This window comes from Prunus mume, linkage group LG2 (assembly GCF_029339155.1).
Source record: "Prunus mume cultivar Tortuosa linkage group LG2, ASM2933915v1, whole genome shotgun sequence".
Classification (NCBI taxonomy): Eukaryota; Viridiplantae; Streptophyta; class Magnoliopsida; order Rosales; family Rosaceae; genus Prunus; species Prunus mume.
This window is the reverse complement of record NC_142699.1, coordinates 5,580,643-5,597,394: the sequence shown is the minus strand read 5'-3', so window position 1 is coordinate 5,597,394 and position 16,752 is coordinate 5,580,643. Positions and strand designations below refer to the sequence as shown.

General features: G+C 38.5%; 3 protein-coding genes across 4 annotated transcripts; 1 reads left to right on the top strand and 2 right to left on the bottom strand.

Annotated features, from left to right (window-relative positions):
• Nucleotides 1-1,787: 1,787 nt before the first annotated feature.
• Nucleotides 1,788-5,305, top strand: LOC103319658 (Outer arm dynein light chain 1 protein). Its single transcript, XM_008221228.2, is given in 6 exon segments — nucleotides 1,788-2,117; nucleotides 2,432-2,837; nucleotides 2,956-3,187; nucleotides 3,190-4,266; nucleotides 4,365-4,511; nucleotides 4,630-5,305. Coding segments are annotated over 5 exon segments (2,052 nt in total). The 5' UTR covers nucleotides 1,788-2,117; nucleotides 2,432-2,783; the 3' UTR covers nucleotides 5,172-5,305.
• Nucleotides 5,306-6,258: 953 nt separating this feature from the next.
• LOC103319675 (Ubiquitin carboxyl-terminal hydrolase family protein) lies at nucleotides 6,259-8,090 on the bottom strand. The gene is made up of 2 exons (XM_089046049.1): nucleotides 6,663-8,090; nucleotides 6,259-6,500 (listed from the first exon to the last, which is right to left on the bottom strand). Exon 1 carries the CDS (start codon nucleotides 7,996-7,998, stop codon nucleotides 6,769-6,771), a length of 1,230 nt encoding a protein of 409 aa, XP_088902175.1. The 5' UTR covers nucleotides 7,999-8,090; the 3' UTR covers nucleotides 6,259-6,500; nucleotides 6,663-6,768.
• A 659-nt stretch (nucleotides 8,091-8,749) lies between these two features.
• On the bottom strand, nucleotides 8,750-15,450 carry TSD2 (S-adenosyl-L-methionine-dependent methyltransferases superfamily protein). Of its 2 annotated transcripts, none has more exons than XM_008221229.3 (9): nucleotides 15,141-15,450; nucleotides 13,634-14,389; nucleotides 13,409-13,541; nucleotides 12,446-12,686; nucleotides 11,700-11,925; nucleotides 11,412-11,587; nucleotides 10,968-11,271; nucleotides 10,170-10,308; nucleotides 8,750-9,354 (listed from the first exon to the last, which is right to left on the bottom strand). In XM_008221229.3, exons 2-9 carry the CDS (start codon nucleotides 14,350-14,352, stop codon nucleotides 9,196-9,198), a joined length of 2,097 nt encoding a protein of 698 aa, XP_008219451.2. In that variant the 5' UTR covers nucleotides 14,353-14,389; nucleotides 15,141-15,450; the 3' UTR covers nucleotides 8,750-9,195. The 2 variants fall into 2 exon arrangements, with proteins under 2 accessions (XP_008219451.2, XP_008219452.2); XM_008221230.3 differs by lacking the exon at nucleotides 15,141-15,450 and adding an exon at nucleotides 14,918-15,047.
• Between the last annotated feature and the right edge of the window lie 1,302 nt (nucleotides 15,451-16,752).

Here is a 16,752-nt window from a genome sequence, read left to right as displayed (position 1 = left end):
TTTGCACGCGCTTTCGCATTTGCGATAGTTTTTTTTATTTATAATTTTTTAATTTATTTTAGAATTAAAAAAGATAATGGATAGTTGTGTTCAATAAACATATGATCTATTATCTGATTTTTTTCTTTTAATTTTAATTTTTTTAAATATGAAAAAGTATGAATTTAACATATTATCCTCATTTAATTAATCATTTCAATTTTTAATGTTTGCATTAATCAAAGGTATTTTTTGGCATTTTGAATGTTTTACAATTCTCTGCTTTTTGTTTTATATATATAGATAAAGGTAGCTAGACACAGATATTAATGCTGGCAGTTAATTTGTAGGAAAGATATAGAAAATGAAATTTACTTTTTTTTTTTTTTCAAGACATCTTCTAAAATGGGAAAGATACTTGCAAATCTTCTGTCTGCCACCACCAGAAAAGGCAGGCCCATGATTTAATTTGCATGGTGCACGCATGGAGCTTTATCACTGAGAAAGTTCTTTAGCTCTTAATGTATGGCTGCTAGTTTCTCATCCGCTGCCTGAACGACTGATATTAGCAGCCGCCTGAACGACTGATGTTAGCAAAATTAAATAGCGACAGGATCAAATAAGAAGGACAATGAAGGTGGAACACGTAAAGAGTGACCGAAGGAGGTGAAATAATGTTCACACAAAAGGAATCAACGGACCTGCACGGTGTTGCGTACGAACCCAAATTTTGGCCTTATTAGTAGATTATTGTTATTATTATATGCGCGATGTGAAATTAGGTGAGTTGATTGGCAACATGGGACATGCCTATAATGCATTAAACTACAACCAGCAAACAAAATTGGGTGTCCTAATCATATACGAAGACCCTCAGCTGACTAATTCCTGGACCCCAACAATTGCGTCCAGGTACTAAACATCTCAAGATTAATCATCTGTCCCTACCAAGCAGTTACAAAATTAATTGAATTGAACCACCAGATCAGTACTGTCCATACAAATTTGGTTACATACTAGTGAAGGAAGTATGCGCTCGTGTCAAATACTTATGTAAAGTTGGATTGTAACCAGATATTTTGTTTAAATACAAATTCAGTTTTAGATTGAATTAGATTTCAACCTAATAATTGTGTATATTGTTTAAAAAAATTGGTAAGTGGTATTAGCACTTCAAAGTAGTATACTATACTATTATAATACAATTATAATTTTGTACATGCAAATAATGTACCTAATGAAGAGAATTTAAAAACCTTCAATGAAGACACAATGTCTAATTAGAACATACCGCATGTTATATATTTTTATTCATGATTCATATTCCGCCGTGTGTGTTAGGTTACTCATTTAATAATGTGGTAAGGAAGGGAAGTCTATGTTGATTTCTATGTAGGTGTGTTATCAATCACCACTGTGTTATAATAAGGATATGCAACATGATTGTACTTCAGGCTATAATATGCGGATTGCCAATATGTTTTACTATTCACATATAATAAGTTATAACATATGTGGATCGGTAACATCACGAGACGGTCCCGATGAAAAAAGAATCATATTAAATGGTGAAAATTTAAGAAGATATTCTACCACATTATTGTGGCAATAAGTAAGGTGATGATATAGAAGGTAAGGTGAAAAATATATTTATTTAATTCTATAGTATATTGGTTTTATTATGGCAGGTTATTCTGGTCTGGATATTATATTGGCAGGGTTACATGCTACAGAAACCGTGTAACATGCGCGTATGTCCTTTTCTTGTGCGGCTCTTCTATATCTTCTAAATCTCTCCTTCTCCTCTTTGCCTATTTCTAGTGTTTTCTAGGCTGTGGATTAATTAGTCCACAACCATAACCACCGCTCAAACGAGAGTTTCAAGCCGTTTTTTCAGGTTGGAAGGAGCCAAGACCTTTCTTTCTTCTCATTCAAAAAGAAGCTTCAACGCCTGAAAGGCACCAGGAGAGAGGACGAGAGTCAGAAAACTTTCGTCCAGTGGGGTGTGTGGAGAGTAAATGCGCTCGTCCATCACCACCGCCACCCTCCCTCTCTCTTTCACATTGTGAAGTTGGTCGTTGTGATCGAGAAAGAGGCTCGTAACCGGTTGCTTTGGGAAACTAAAGCAATTCTGGCAGGTAAAAAAACTCTGTAACATATGTAAAGATTGTGTCTTTCTTTTGGCCAATCTTTTTTGCCACAAAATGATGGCCGTACATAATACGTATCAATCTTCACGTGTTGCTTCAAAAAGTTTTTGTATGCTAATTGGTATGGTAGTGGTTGTTTTCTGCAATAAAGTTCATCCATGTCTTGGTGGTTTTCTGGGGATGCGGGATTTGTCTCTGAATTAGGTTCATGTGTTTGATTCAAAGAAAGCTAATGTTGGTTTTTAAAATGATTTGGAAGTATTTCTAATGGGTTCGATTATTTATTGTTGTTTTGTGAACAGAGAAGGTTTTTGAACAAACACATTTTCCCAAAGCTTCCAGAGAGGAGCTGCAGCATATACAACTCTGGCCGACAATTCAGAAAAGTTTTCTCGAGCCGAAGCAGGTGTTGGCCCTCAGTTTTCTGGTCATCAACCCTGTTTCGGGTGGCCTCAGTCACTGATTTGGTGCCTTCCTGTTGATTATGGTTAACACTTGGTCCAACTAACATCAGTGTAAAGCCTCAACAACCAGACTTTTGGAATTTGAATGTGAGCTCAGTTTTGAAGAAAACAGCAGGCAAAACCAGACTGAAATACAAGTGTTTTCGGGTTTTGGTGTATTTTTTAGGATTCAGAATTTATTGTATCAAAAATGACAAAATTCAGTTGCTTCTCTGTGATAGTTAGGCGGAAGAAGAAGGTTCAGGTGAGACTCTCTCTCAATATAGTTCGTTTCTTTATTGTCATGTGAGTTTTTGTTGAACTTTGTGAATTGTGATCCGCTCAATTTCCGTCCTCTTTTCGCTTTTTCTGTTTAATTTTAGAGAGATTATGAATCTGCAAGACCTGTTGAAGTGGACAAGGCAATTAGAACCCTGCAAGTCAGGCTTCAACAACAGCCTGTGAAACATTTGGAGATTGATGTGACCTTGAAGCCAGCAACTTTAGGAGTCTTGATACCTTATGGTGTTGAGAAGAAGTACACTACCCCTAGTGGCAAGGCAAGGAGCCCTTACAGTCCTATTGAGTTTGTTGAAGCAGCATTCTATGAAGGGAAGATGAGCATGAAGGGAACCCCTTAGAGAGGGAAAACTGTTGTAATGATTGCTCTCATCTGCAAACCCCTGAAGCCAATTCAGGTGAAGTGACTCCATTAGGGAAGATGGATTTATCTGAATCTGATTCAGGTGATAGGGGTGTTGATAGGATTCAAAGCGGGCATCTTAGTGATCCGGGCATAGGGAAGGCAGAGTTTTGGGCATCACCAAAGCTTACCAGGTCATGCTCTAATTTGGAAACTCATCATAAGGATGTGGTTAAGAAGATGTCATCTAAGTTCCCTGCTTCGAAGAGTCAGTATTTTGAAGAATTACATGAATTGGCAGACTGTGTGACGAAGTATGTTGATCCTGGCAGCCCTGGTTCTGTGTTAACCCACTTCACTGCTGATAAAGTGATGCTGAAGAAGCATTCTTCCAGCCAAGTTCTTCCTTCTAGAAGTAGAAAGTTGTGGTGGAAGTTGTTCCTTTGGAGCCACAGGAACCTGCACAAAACAAGGACTGCAAAACAAAAAAAGCCTAGCCCCATTTCTTTGAACAAGCAAGGAGGGTACTCTTCGGATACACTCGAACCAAACCAGGCTATGCAGTTTGTCAAGATGGAATCACCTCTGTCATATACTGTAGAATCATTGAACAAGGGGAAGAATATTGCAGATGACAACAAGAGCTGGGATGGTTTTAACATTGGAGGCTCTGCTTTATGGCCTCAGAACCAGTGGGTTGCTTTCTCAGCAGATACATCCTCATCTACAAGAGTGCAAGAGTGGGTGAAAGATCTCAAAATGCAACCCTCGGAAAATAATGAATATGACTACGAGGGACTCATCACCCCACCGACCCCGCCCACTCCTGAGACTCCTCTATCTCCGGTGAGTCCTGAGACTACTAGATCGAAAAGCGCAACTTACTTTAGTCGAGGTCTTGACGAGGATACTTTACACGCTAATACTGTGATCCAGACTCTAAATTCTTCTACAACTGTGGCTCACATATCTGGTATGGGATTGAAAGCTATCCCCAACATTTCATGCTTTGGCAGTCTTCGATCTATCAACTTGTCAAACAACTTCCTAGGTATGTTGCTATAGCAGAAAACAAATAAACCATAGAAGTTAATACTTGCATATTGGTTAACGGTACTAAGCTTCTTGGCAATTGTTCTCAATTTGCAGCCCACATCACTCCAGGATCGCTGCCGAAGAGCCTTCACACGCTCAACTTGTCGAAGAACAAAATCAGCACCATTGAAGGACTAAGAGACTTAACTCGATTGCGTGTACTTGATCTCAGTTACAACCGCATTTCTAGAATTGGACGTGGTAAGCTTTATCATTCTAACTTTTCAACCATCTAATTGATCTTAGAAAACAAGCTTTCCCAAATAAAATGTACTATTCCAAATGGTCACTGATTCACTGTGGATCTTAATGGTGCCAGGGTTATCAAGCTGCACTCTAATCAAGGAGCTCTATCTCACTGGGAACAAGATCAGTGATGTCGAGGGTCTGCATAGGCTACTGAAGTTAACAGTTCTGGACCTGAGCTTCAACAAGATAACAACAACAAAGGCAATGGGACAGCTGGTGGCTAACTACAACTCACTGCAGGCTCTGAATCTGGTAGGGAATCCAATCCAGAACAACATCGGTGATGAGCAGCTGCGCAAGGCAGTGTGCAGTTTCCTCCCGAAGCTAGTGTACCTGAACAAGCAGTCCATCAAACCACAAAGAGCAAGAGAGGTACTCACAAACAGTGTAGCCAAAGCTGCATTAGGGAACAAAGGATGGAGCCCTCGTAGAAAAGATGGCAAGAGGCTTAACCAAAAACGTGCCTCATTAAAAAAGCCTAATACCATATCACCAAGAAAAACTTCATCACTTCCCATCCGTGGGCACAAGAGCGGTGCAAGCGATGTACAGAAAAACATACGCAAGTCCAAGAGCATATCCATAGCTGCACTCCCCTCTTCATCCCATTAGATGCTTTTTCCATGTTAGGGGGCCTTCCCAAAATTTTGACACAATTTGTAGGGGGGGTGTCTCTCCCTTCTCTGTTGTTTTCAGAGTCTCTTCAAAGTCTGTAGGGCTACAAAGACCTGGTGGTTTTCATGTCAGTTTTCCATCAGTTATTATATATATGCAGGCTTGATAACCCAAATTGGCTCTTACTATTCATTACAAGGCAAAAGAAAAAAGAAATCATTAGAGAACAAAGACAAGAAACCCATGTTGATGTTGCAACCTAAACCTACTACAAAATGCACATCCAAAGCAGCTAAACGAATTTGGAAAATGATGATTTAGTAAATTGTTCATCGACATTGTGTCATGTACTGTGATACCAGGCATCGGCCATTCGCCCCAAAAAGGGGTTTTCCCTTATAATGATGCAAGCAAGTCACGAAATTCCCGACTGTTATTTCACATTGTGAGAGCAATTCAAGTAGTTCAATTTCTAGGCGGCAAGGGCGAAGGTTAGCTGGAGGCTTGTGTCTACTCTATGATTCCAAATTAAATATGGAAAAAAGAAAGAGAAAAACAGAGCAAGGCTTGGGATACTTCGACATGGAAGATGGCCATTTAGGCCAGCCATATTATATTACGCCCTAAAAAGAAATATTGTGACCAAAACTTGACGTGGAAAGACATATGCGGGTAAACATCATAATGCTTGCAAACAAAACCAAAATCTTCAAGCTTTATCTTCTCCTGTTTCAAATCTTTATGGCCTGAGTGGTCCACAGAGAGAGAGAGAGAGAGAGAGAGAGAGAGAGAGAGCTGTGAACTAAAATTTTGGTTCATTGCTACCTCTTGGTGTTTATAGCATAGGATGTCACTAAAGAAAAAGGCACACTACAAGATTCATCGTGCCAAGCTGGCCCCATAAAGATTTTCTAAGAACGCACTGGTTTCTGTAGACAAAGTAACAAACAAAAGATTAAAGTTAATTTCTTATTTTAGAGGACAAGTGCTTAACAACTAACTTTACCAAACTCCGTATCTTTCTCCCTCCTTTTTTTTTCATACGATCATAAGGATACTCTACAAGGTTCACGCTCAAAGGATCAGAACAGAACTTTGGAGCTCATTTTCACCAATCATTAAGTACCTGAAATCTAGTTACAAAAGAATACAAAAACAAAATTTGCTCTCCAAGTAAATCCTTGCTTCGTAGTAGAATCAGAATGCCCTGTTCACAAATTCCCAGTTCATTTTATTAAATGATCACCATCACCCTGGCACCAGTTGACCACCAAGACATGAAAACTCCTGCTGCAACTCAAAGCTCTGAGGTTTATTTTTGCACACCTTCATCCACAAAATTACCAAGTAAATGACATATCGTTGATAAATAATCCAAATTTCCACAAGGTACCATCAAGCTTTATATACATCACATGTTATGATTTCTTATGACTCGAAAAACCTTGCAACACAAGATACAGTTATGTCAAGGACCAACCAAGATACCTCTGATGCACCCAAATTCCTTCTAGGTCCAAGCTTCCTCAAGCTATAACACAACATTCCTTGAAGCACAAGCAAAGAACTCGCTTAAATTGTCCAAACCCTCTTGTCATTTCCATTGATCAACACAACCCCGTTCCATTTCCTTCATTTCAGCATACTTATACAGCTTCTCATTGAAAACCACCTGCGGATCCTTCTCAATCAAAACCCCATTTTGGTCATAAGCATCTTTCAAGAAAACAACCCAATTCATCTCTGTCCCCGCGAGATAAAACGTTCTGGGCTGCTTAAAAAGCATCTGATAAGTATGCTTGGTCAAACTAAACTCCTCCTTGAACTCCACAACATGGTGTATAGAAGCCCTCTTCTCCAATGTCAAGCTCAAAAACTCATGCAACACTCCCACTCTGTACTTCTCCGCTTCCAGAGTCCAAAGGTCCAATCTTGACCCATCCGAATACGGCGAAACCAGAGGTAGCGAGTTCAATAAGTTCAATTTCCTCTCATCCTCTTTTTCCAAACCCAAATCCTTCCCATGCTTCACTGGAAACCTAAAAGCCCTCTTCACTTTCTCCTCGTCAACCATAAACTCCCTCTCCAAAGTGCTCACCGCCAACAACGGATCCCAATTCACCAATTCAAGCATTCTCTTCCCACCCTCCTCAACCACAGTTCGAAAATAATTAGGGTACTTCGAAACCCGGTCCCGAAAATCTTCTGGGATTCCAAATAAGGACCTGCAATGGTAGATTTTACTCAAAGGGATACGCTTGTTCGCGGACATCATAAGCAATTTACGAACCTTGTTAACTCGGTCCGACTCCATTGAGTCGACAATGACTCGTTCCTGTTCGAGCAAATCTTCCATGAACTCGGTGAAGCCGATCCACATTTTGTTGTCGACATGGCGGTAGGTTTGGAACAGGAGGGGGTGGCGCTGGAGGGATCGGGCGATTTTCCGGCCGCGAGGGAAGCCGAGTTCTCGGTGGAGCTTGCCGGCGTCGTCGAGGCGGAGGACGCGGTGGGGCTGCTTGGAGAGGAAGTCTCTGGATTTTGTGAGGAACCGGAAGTGGGCATCGCGCTCGACGATGTGCTCGAAGTGGGGGATGAGGTTGGGTTGGGTCTGGACGAGCTTCGTTCGAGGGCTTTCGTCTTTCTTGCGCTTTTTTTTGAATTTTTTGGGGGTTTTGGTGATGAGGAAGGAGGTGGAGAATGGAGAGGTTTGGAGGAGGAGGAGGGAGAGCTGCAGGCGATTAGGGTAAGGGTTAGGGTTTGGGAGAAGAGGTGGGGGTGTGACGGTGGGGGTTTTGGAAACGAAGTGGCGCCACCAAGCCATGGAATTTGCAGTGCTCTGCCCAAACTGAAGTGAAATTTAAATTTCAGCAAAATGACCTGATACCTAAACAATTTCTGAAACTCTCTTTCCAATTTTTAGGTTTGCCTATAATTTAACCCAATTAAGAATTAGATTTTTGAAAAGAAAATATGGAGGGAAATAAATTTTAGATGGAATAAATAACATTCCTACTTACTTGCCAATCATAATTTAACGTGTAAAAAAAATGAATTATTTATGCACATGCGTCACCACCAAAGCCCTCCATTGCCGCCTAATATTTCTCCCATTTGCCATTTTCTGTATTTGTTCGAAGTTTTTTTTAACCAACATAGGGGCCCTTTTTATCCGATCTTTGTAAAACAAGCGATAATGCAGATACAAGATTAAACGCTCTTAACCACTTGAGCTACAAGTCCCTTGTCCTTGCCTCTTTATCCAATCTTTAGTGTTTCTAAAAGAAATCATAATTTTCTTTTGTAACATTTAAATTTTCTTTTGTAACATTTAAATACTAACACTTTATGAGCAATTTTATGAGAGAGCTAGTGAACCAATTGGCCCAAGAGTGGCTCATGGGTGTATGTCTCAAATAAGCCCAGAAGAGAAAAAACAACCCTCTGTGCGGCGAGAGCTAAGGCCATTTGCTGCTTCACATGGACAAATCCAAAGCATGCTTGCGAACTTAGTTTCCCAAGAAAAGGCCGAATTACAAGCTTCACATTTGAAATGGATCATGTAATCTTGCAAATGCAAAATATAATCAACTTTTGATGGTGCTTGACATAAATGCATTGCCAAGCATGTTTTTACACTATAAGAAACTGACTGCATTTGTTTATTCTGTAATGATCTTCACAATCTTAATCATGTGGTTGTATAGTTACAATGAGAAATTACATGGAAGATTAAAAATCTAATCCTACACTTCTCTCTCACTTGCTCCGGACCTCAATACCATAATAATTACATGACCTATGTCCTATGGCAGCCTTACGGCTCCACAGGAGTGGTGTCGCTTTTACAAGACCGAATTTTGATTTCTTTTCTCCCATGTTTTCTTTGGTTTCTTCTGTCCAAAATTTTTGATTCCCTCCTTTCAACGGCAGAGCTTTATGATGATTGATTAAAATAAGTAAATGAATATGAATGAAGTGATATACCACCATATCTCAGGCTCCCTTTGGAAACTCCTTATTAGTTTGCTTGTTTCTTGAAGAAAGGCTTTTGGCATATGAGTAGTTTCTCATCGCTGTTGCTTTCGATTTCTACCACACGCGCATCCCACTTCAGCCCTGTTGTCAGAGCTCTTGCTGATTCGACAAGAGCAGCTTTGTCATGGATTATCACCCAACCCTGCAATAACCATCAACATCAGAATCACAACTAACATAATGAAACAAACAAGAAGCATAGTGGTTAAAGGCTTCATCCATCACTAAAGGAAAATATGATTATCATATGCTTGTCCGTGTGTTCTGACCAGTTGCATCCTGACATGTTACTAGACATCTATCCATCTATAAGAACTGATGTGTCTATAAAAGGCTTAAAAAGCATTTCCTCTATGAGTCTACAATTTACTTATCAGCTCCTCGTTCTAAGGGCAAATAGCCAGCGTGGAAAAGAAACCGCACTTAACTAAAACACAGACAAAACCAACAGCCAGTATTAGTATCACCAAAACATAGCCAAAACCAAATGAGAGTTTTATTTTTCTTCCTTGAGTCATTAAAAGTGGAACAGTTACACAGTACCATATATGCAGCAGACACACGATTTTTATGGATGTACAAAAGACCACCCACATGGTCCTTGCCACAAAATTTTTTTGAAAACTTACATCTTGTTTAAATGGTAAAAATACCAATAATATAACCGTGACATACAAACTTGCATGGCAACCAATTCAATCTTGCATGCAAAAAGCCATTCAATGCAACAAATAACATATTCTGGGCACAACAGAATGCTCCGATAGTAAATTGATTTTTAAATTGAAAATTATAATATGCTCTGTAATCTTGCATGATAATCAACATCCAGAAATTAATTAGTGCATGTCTGACTAGTTCTTCTGAACATTCAAAGCCATCGAATAGAATTGGAACAAAAAGGACCCTTGCAAAATAACCATAGATAAAATAGAACCGTTTAGTATGTGTGTGTACCTCTGGACGAAGCAATCGATCAATCTCAGTGAATAGATCCAGAATGGTACATCTGCGCTGATGATCAACTTCAAGGGAAAGAAGTCCTGCTGCATGCACCAGATCATAGGTTCTTGGGTATGTTGGAAAGGGTTCACACCTGAAAAAGAGAAAAAGTAGTATTAAAACAAACTACAAATTCAATAGTTACAAGTATCCTTTCACAAACCAAATGTATGATGACATCCCTTAGCATGCATTGCTACTTATTTCTTCAAGTTATTTACCCAAGTTACAAAATTGTTCTAATGCTGAATTATTCCAAATGGCAAGGCTGTTCTAATACTGTCCTGCCCAATGAAATTTTAACCAGAGTTTTCTAATTTGGCAGCTAACCAAGTAAAATGAAGTATGAATTCCCCCATCAAGAATTCAACCATCAGATCCGTAAAGTCAGCCTAATTTAAGAAGCTTGAGGTCATTTTTATAATACAAAATTCCTGTTTGGTTTACCCCACTGATCAACCAAGGGAAGGAGCACCAGCTGACTACGAAACATGAAGGCCAAAAAAATCCCTAGTTAGGGTACGAATCTACTTTCTCTCCTTCATGAATGTTTAAGTTAAAAAAATACAAAAATCCAATAGCGACAAGACTTGGGATAGCAAGCAAAACAAATTAAGTTGATATGGTACTTTTTGCAGATGAAATTTGGTTCAGTTTGAGATTCCAAGTCAAACAAGATGTTAGTACATAAATGGTAACTGTAAGACAACATGATGCAAGACAAGGAGGATGCAAAGACAAAAGTAGTTTTACCAATCATGCAGAACACCGACAAATCCCCTGTCAAGGATCAAGGGCAAATAATTGGGTCCATTTGACGGGACCACATTCATGACCCACACGGATTTTCCAGCTTCCAATAATGCAGAATTAAAACCACCAAAATGAGCATTCATGTCAAGTACGTTTCTAAGCATGTTATAGGGTGGTGAAGGATCCTCATCGCCGGGTCTCTTTGGATGATCTGAGAATATCAATGGTGACAGAAGAGACCAATAATTACGGACTGCCATTTTCCAGGTCTCAGCATCCTCAGAGAGTTCTTCTGGGTGCAATCCTGAATGAAAATTATAACACATACATAAAGCATATGATTTTCACCAAAAATAAAGTAAGAGATACATAGATAAGTCAGAGGCTAAGCAAATAATGCATTTATTTTTCCGCTCTAAGCTGTATCAAGAACACAAGAAGTACCATATATTGCAAGTTCACTCTTGTTTGGATTAGCCCTTGAAGGCCAGGTTGTCCTCTCTTCAATAGGAATCCATCGGCGGCTTTGTGTTCCCCCAATACAGGCTTGGAGTGGTCGATAATATGGAGATTCAACGTCATGGCCTTTGCTGCATATAGAGGGACCTGAACCAGGCTTCCTAAAGAATAAGCAGATTGTAATACAAATCAGTATCAGCTCTTATTTTCGTGCACTAAAGACCAAACACATATGATCCCAAGTTGAGAAGAAAAACATGTTAGTTTCCTTACCGCGAACTATAACAATTCCTTTTACTGGTCTTTTTCCATACAACTGTTTCATCTTGTTGTGATAACATCTCCCAGCAGAGATTTTCTGCAAAATCATGCACAAGGTTCCACCTTTTCTGATTCACTTTGTTACGACGAAACGTCTCAGCATTTGTAATTGGTGATGTCCAGACAAAGTATCCACCGGGCTTCAAAACTCTATCAACTTCAATCAAGAGGATCCCATCTGTACGTCATAACATTTTATACAGATGATTAACATACTCTAAACGTGGACCCATCCAAATCCAGAAAACCACAAAAGCAAAACCAAGGTGCTCAAATTCAGAGTCCAGATTCTAAGATTCTGCAAACTAAGGTTTGTGCATCACATCAACTTTTTTCTCTTATTTAAACTTTCTTTTTTCCAATTACCATATTAATGGTCAGATAATACTTCACAAAATATACAGCCACACCCAGGAAAACTTTGTAACCCACAAACTATTATTCTAAATATTCTAAAGAATGAAGATCTACTAATATTTCTGGAAATTCTTTAAAATAGAGAAATTGATATTTTTTGGTTTTATACATTTGTGATACATAGTTTTCTTTCAGTTCTTGAAATGTACATAGGTTTCAGGATAAGTTTACAACAAATACACAACATAATACAGAGTATTTGCAGATACACAATTACATGTGCATATATGGAAGTCTAGAAAGAAGAACCACTTTGTGATAATTAACTTCTGACTGATTACCTCGTTGGTCCCAATCAATGCCACATCGTGCACAATGCAACATATCAAAAGAGAGGGATGGATATGGCAACTGTTTCGAAGTAAAAGAACCAATCATCGCAGGAAGACCCCTTTCAAGAGTTAGCTGAACTTGGCTTCCTGAAGCCTCATAGTTTGCAATGCACATAGTTAGGATCTGACTGGAAAAGAGATGCGCTCCAAAACTACCATAACCACATCCTATATCCAAGATAGTTCTCACCTGCAGAATTAAAGTTGACACTTTCATTCATCAAAAGTGTTTATATAATACAATTCATATGGCACAAATTCATGTTGCAGTACATCAAAGAGAAAATATACTACAAGTGATCATAATATAACCATATTATGCTATATCGTCTTCGTAATAATCAGAATCATATAAGACTTTCTGTAAATGATCAATCATGCAAGAGAAACCAACGGATATGACGTATATGTGTATATCTGTATTTATGTGGTATGTATGTATGTATGCACATGTACACATATAATGGCACCAAAGTCACCAGAGACACTTGGTAGAGTACCCTACGGAGTTTTAAAGTACTTTCACTCTCTTTTGGAGTTAACAATGTAAAACATAAATGCCTTGAAACAGGTCAGACAGCTTATTACCTGAGCTGCAGTTTTCATGCCAAAGGTGATATTTGACATATTTATCAACATGTAACTATAACTACCCAATAAAAGAGTGTGTTGATTCGTTATCTTAAACTGAAAAACCTTTCATTTGGACTGGGGGTTAGGCTAGGACCCCTGCTTGTTCAATATAATTAAATGCTCTAAAAAAAAGTTGCCAACCACTTGGCTAAAATTCTAAAGAGACCTGTTATAAGTGCAATAAACTACACAAGAGGGAAGACAGCCAAGAAAAAGAAACGAGTTAAGAACGTTGCCATTAACATTTGGGGTCGGTTCCAACAATTGCAATCTACTTACCCCAGCTTGTATAAAGTTAGATTCATTTCTCAGCCCTATCATTTCTGCAATTTGATGAGAGTAGTCTTCAACACCATCAAACATCAATGAGGCTGAACGGAATGAAATTTGCTCTTCTTCCAACATCATCATCCTGTATGTACATGGAAATCCAAAATTAAAGCAAGATCAGGACAGGTTAATAGAATTATAACACAGTTGGCTAATAAGAGAAATGTAGCTCACCTCTTGGTCAAGCTTCCAGAAGAAAGTACCTCCTGCGCAGTTATTTTCACATTTGCCACCCAGATGACATCTCTCCCAGTTGGCCACCTAAGAGGAATTTTGTACTTCACAGGTGGAAGAACTAAACAATTTTGCCTCATTCCATACTCACAATGCCGGTCATATTCATTGCCATCAGAAAGACCTAAGGCAAGATTCTCCGAAACATTGAAGCAGGGAATATGATTTTCAAACTCCTGAGGACAGAATTCCAAGTCTCTCAACCTTGAAGAACCAAGAGAAAGCTCTCCAATATGCCACAGGTCGGAAACAAGTTGCTGTTGGAGTCGCCGATAACCATGGTATACGCGACCTCTTGAAGTCGTTGAGATGGAGATTGTCCACCAAAAGGATCCAGTAAGAGCAAGAATAACAATCAATACTAAACTTAACTTCAACAGTAGCAGCGCTAACTTGTGCCGACTTCTATGAGTACTGGCTATTAAAGGATCAGATGCAAAGCCGTTTCCAGTATTTCCATGTTTGGAAGGAGAATTGTCTGGGAAAAGTACTCGAATAGGAAACCTAAATGCAATACTGTTGTTATCAGAAGAAGCTCTTCTTTCCAAATCTTCTTTATCTGTTTTATCTTTCATTTGGGAGTCCCAAAAATCATTGCTACTCCCGGAGATCCGTTCCCCCGCTGCCCCAGATGAACCTCGATGCAGAGGTCTGGACATTCTTAATTTCAATTGACGGAGACCAGGGAGCAAGAATCTGTTCAATAAATTAAAATAAATTAAAATAATCTGTATACAAGCAAAAGAAATCCAGGAAAAGCTCAAACAAAAGAGAAACAAGCTGAAACGTGAAAAAGGACAGAAACCCAAAGACGTTCTTACTTAAATCCTAAGAAAATTTCAAAACGAGAATAATCCTTCATTAAAAAAAAAATTAAAAAAGCTTTCTTTTTTCTGGTGAGGCCGAAACTTCATTCAAAAGAGCTGAACATAAAGATTCGATAAAACCCAGGATTGATTTCTACGCAACAAGCTTAAGTAGAGGAAAGGATAAAATGGTATCCTTGAGCATGATGATTTCCTAACTAGATCCATTAACCCAGCACCAAGAGACCCTATCAACATTCAATCAATTAAAAAAGTAAAGGGAGATGCTTTACTAAGAATCAATTGAAAAGAATAAACCCAGAAAGGAAGACAAAGTGCAATTAAGATTTACAGAAATAAAGGGACAGTAAAGCATATGCATTTCGGTATAACTAAAGATTTGGATCAGTTCCCTTACCAAAAAACTTAAAATTTTGGATCACTTTCAGTTCCCAAATGAACTGGTAACAAAAGGGCAAGCTCATTTCTATTCAAAATTCACTTCTAAAGACCCAGAAAAACAAATTGAGAAAAACCCATTTGAGATCAATCCACAACTTAACCAAAAATAGTGGTTACTTAAACTGCAATAGAGCCAAATGTAGCAAAAGTCAGAAGCAGTAGCAGAAGCAAAACAGTACCTTTTTAATTAGGGGAATAGCAGAGGAGAGGTGATGGATAAAGGGAATAAACAGTAAGAAAAGCCAAGAAATTCTTGGACATCAGTATGAATCCATAGCTAGACTTGCTTGTCTTGGTCTGCTTATGCCACAAACGCTTGTTCTACAGTGAGACTCCGATTACATCTCACTTGGGTCTCTTCCTCCCACTTTGCTCAATGCTTTAGCTTATAGAGAGAGAGAGAGAGAGAGAGAGAGAGAGTTGAGAGAGTGAGGAGATTTTGTACCGATCCAATCACGACAGAGCTCGTGAAAATTGAATACTATGTATGAATCTTGATATGTAATATGAAAAAGAAATATACACGACTGTAGAGAGAGAAAGTATAAATATTAATTTATTTTATATAATCGTTCATAATAAATGCTGGGTTATATGATACTATATGCATAGTGAACACGCTTATGTCTTCTTACCATGCAGAAGTGCACCGCCGCTGTAAATTCTCAATTTATTATTTTATGTCACAAATAAAACCCCAATTCCCACAATTCCACATTAACTTCTGGTGGAAAGAGAGTGTGGCAACATGGTCTTCCACGAAAGAGACCTCTCCTTCCCCCCTATTTTCGCTCTACAATTTGGCATCACTAGTCTTTCTCTTTGGACTTGAGAGATGTTCGGTATGCGAAAAGTTTGGGACAAATTTAGAGGGTTATCTTCCTTTTTTACATACATGTAATATTAGCATCGAAATTTTATGAGCGTGTGACAAGTGAGTTTTCTTTCGAATGACAGTTATAAATTAGACGACTTATGATTTCAGTGAGTAAATTTAAATTGTTGCGTGATCTTTACCTATTGAATCAATTTTTAGACATTAAACATATATGATTTCACTTTTTAAAATTATTGTGAGAAAACACAGCTAATTTTCAAATTAAAGAAATGTTTTTTTTACCAAAAAACCCCTTGCCTTCAAAATGTTTCAAGACTAGGGAATGGATGGGGCTTTTTGGGAGGAGTCCCCACTCAATCTTCCAAAGAATTGAATTTCTCTTTCTTGAAAGCAAAGGGATGAATTTACTAGCTGACCTCCTCTGTGGCTCATGTCTATGTAGTAGGCTCTGTGCAATGGTCGATCTGTGCAGTCTGTGACCCTTAGTATAATAAGATTGTTTTATGGATCTACAAAATAAACTTTGACTTGCCGCTGAATTGCCGGACACTTAGCCCCCCTCAAATATTTATCTAATATCTCTAAACAATCTTATAACTCATACCAACCTGTGCACTTGCTTCAGTTCTCACTAGCTCCACTCATTTAATATTGTACACCAACATAGATAAACAAACCTTCATTGTATTTTGCAGATATGAACTTAGTTAAGTTGGTTAGAATGGATGTACTTATCATTCTGCATCCGAGTTCAAATCCCCCTATGTAATTTAGATTAGTTTAAAGTAGATTACCACTTGTATTTAAAAAAAAATATCAATAATGCATACTAAATAGAAACAAATGTGTCAACAAGATCTAATCTAGTAAAAAGATATCTTAATTTGCAGACCAGTCAGTAGTCTTATATCCGAACCTCCATGACACATTGACAATGTATGTGAGAAAATCTT

What these genes read in the sequence shown, in the direction of transcription:
- TSD2 (XM_008221229.3), bottom strand. Translation starts at nt 14,352, where the DNA reads ATGTCCAGACCTCTGCATCGAGGTTCATCTGGGGCAGCGGGGGAACGG. An exon ending in AGGAATTGTTATAGTTCGCG is followed by an intron (nt 11,588 to 11,699) that starts GTAAGGAAACTA and finishes CTTATTCTTTAG; the next exon opens with GAAGCCTGGTTCAGGTCCCT. An exon ending in GTCGGTGTTCTGCATGATTG is followed by an intron (nt 10,309 to 10,967) that starts GTAAAACTACTT and finishes TCTCTTTTTCAG; the next exon opens with GTGTGAACCCTTTCCAACAT.
- LOC103319675 (XM_089046049.1), bottom strand. Translation starts at nt 7,998, where the DNA reads ATGGCTTGGTGGCGCCACTTCGTTTCCAAAACCCCCACCGTCACACCC.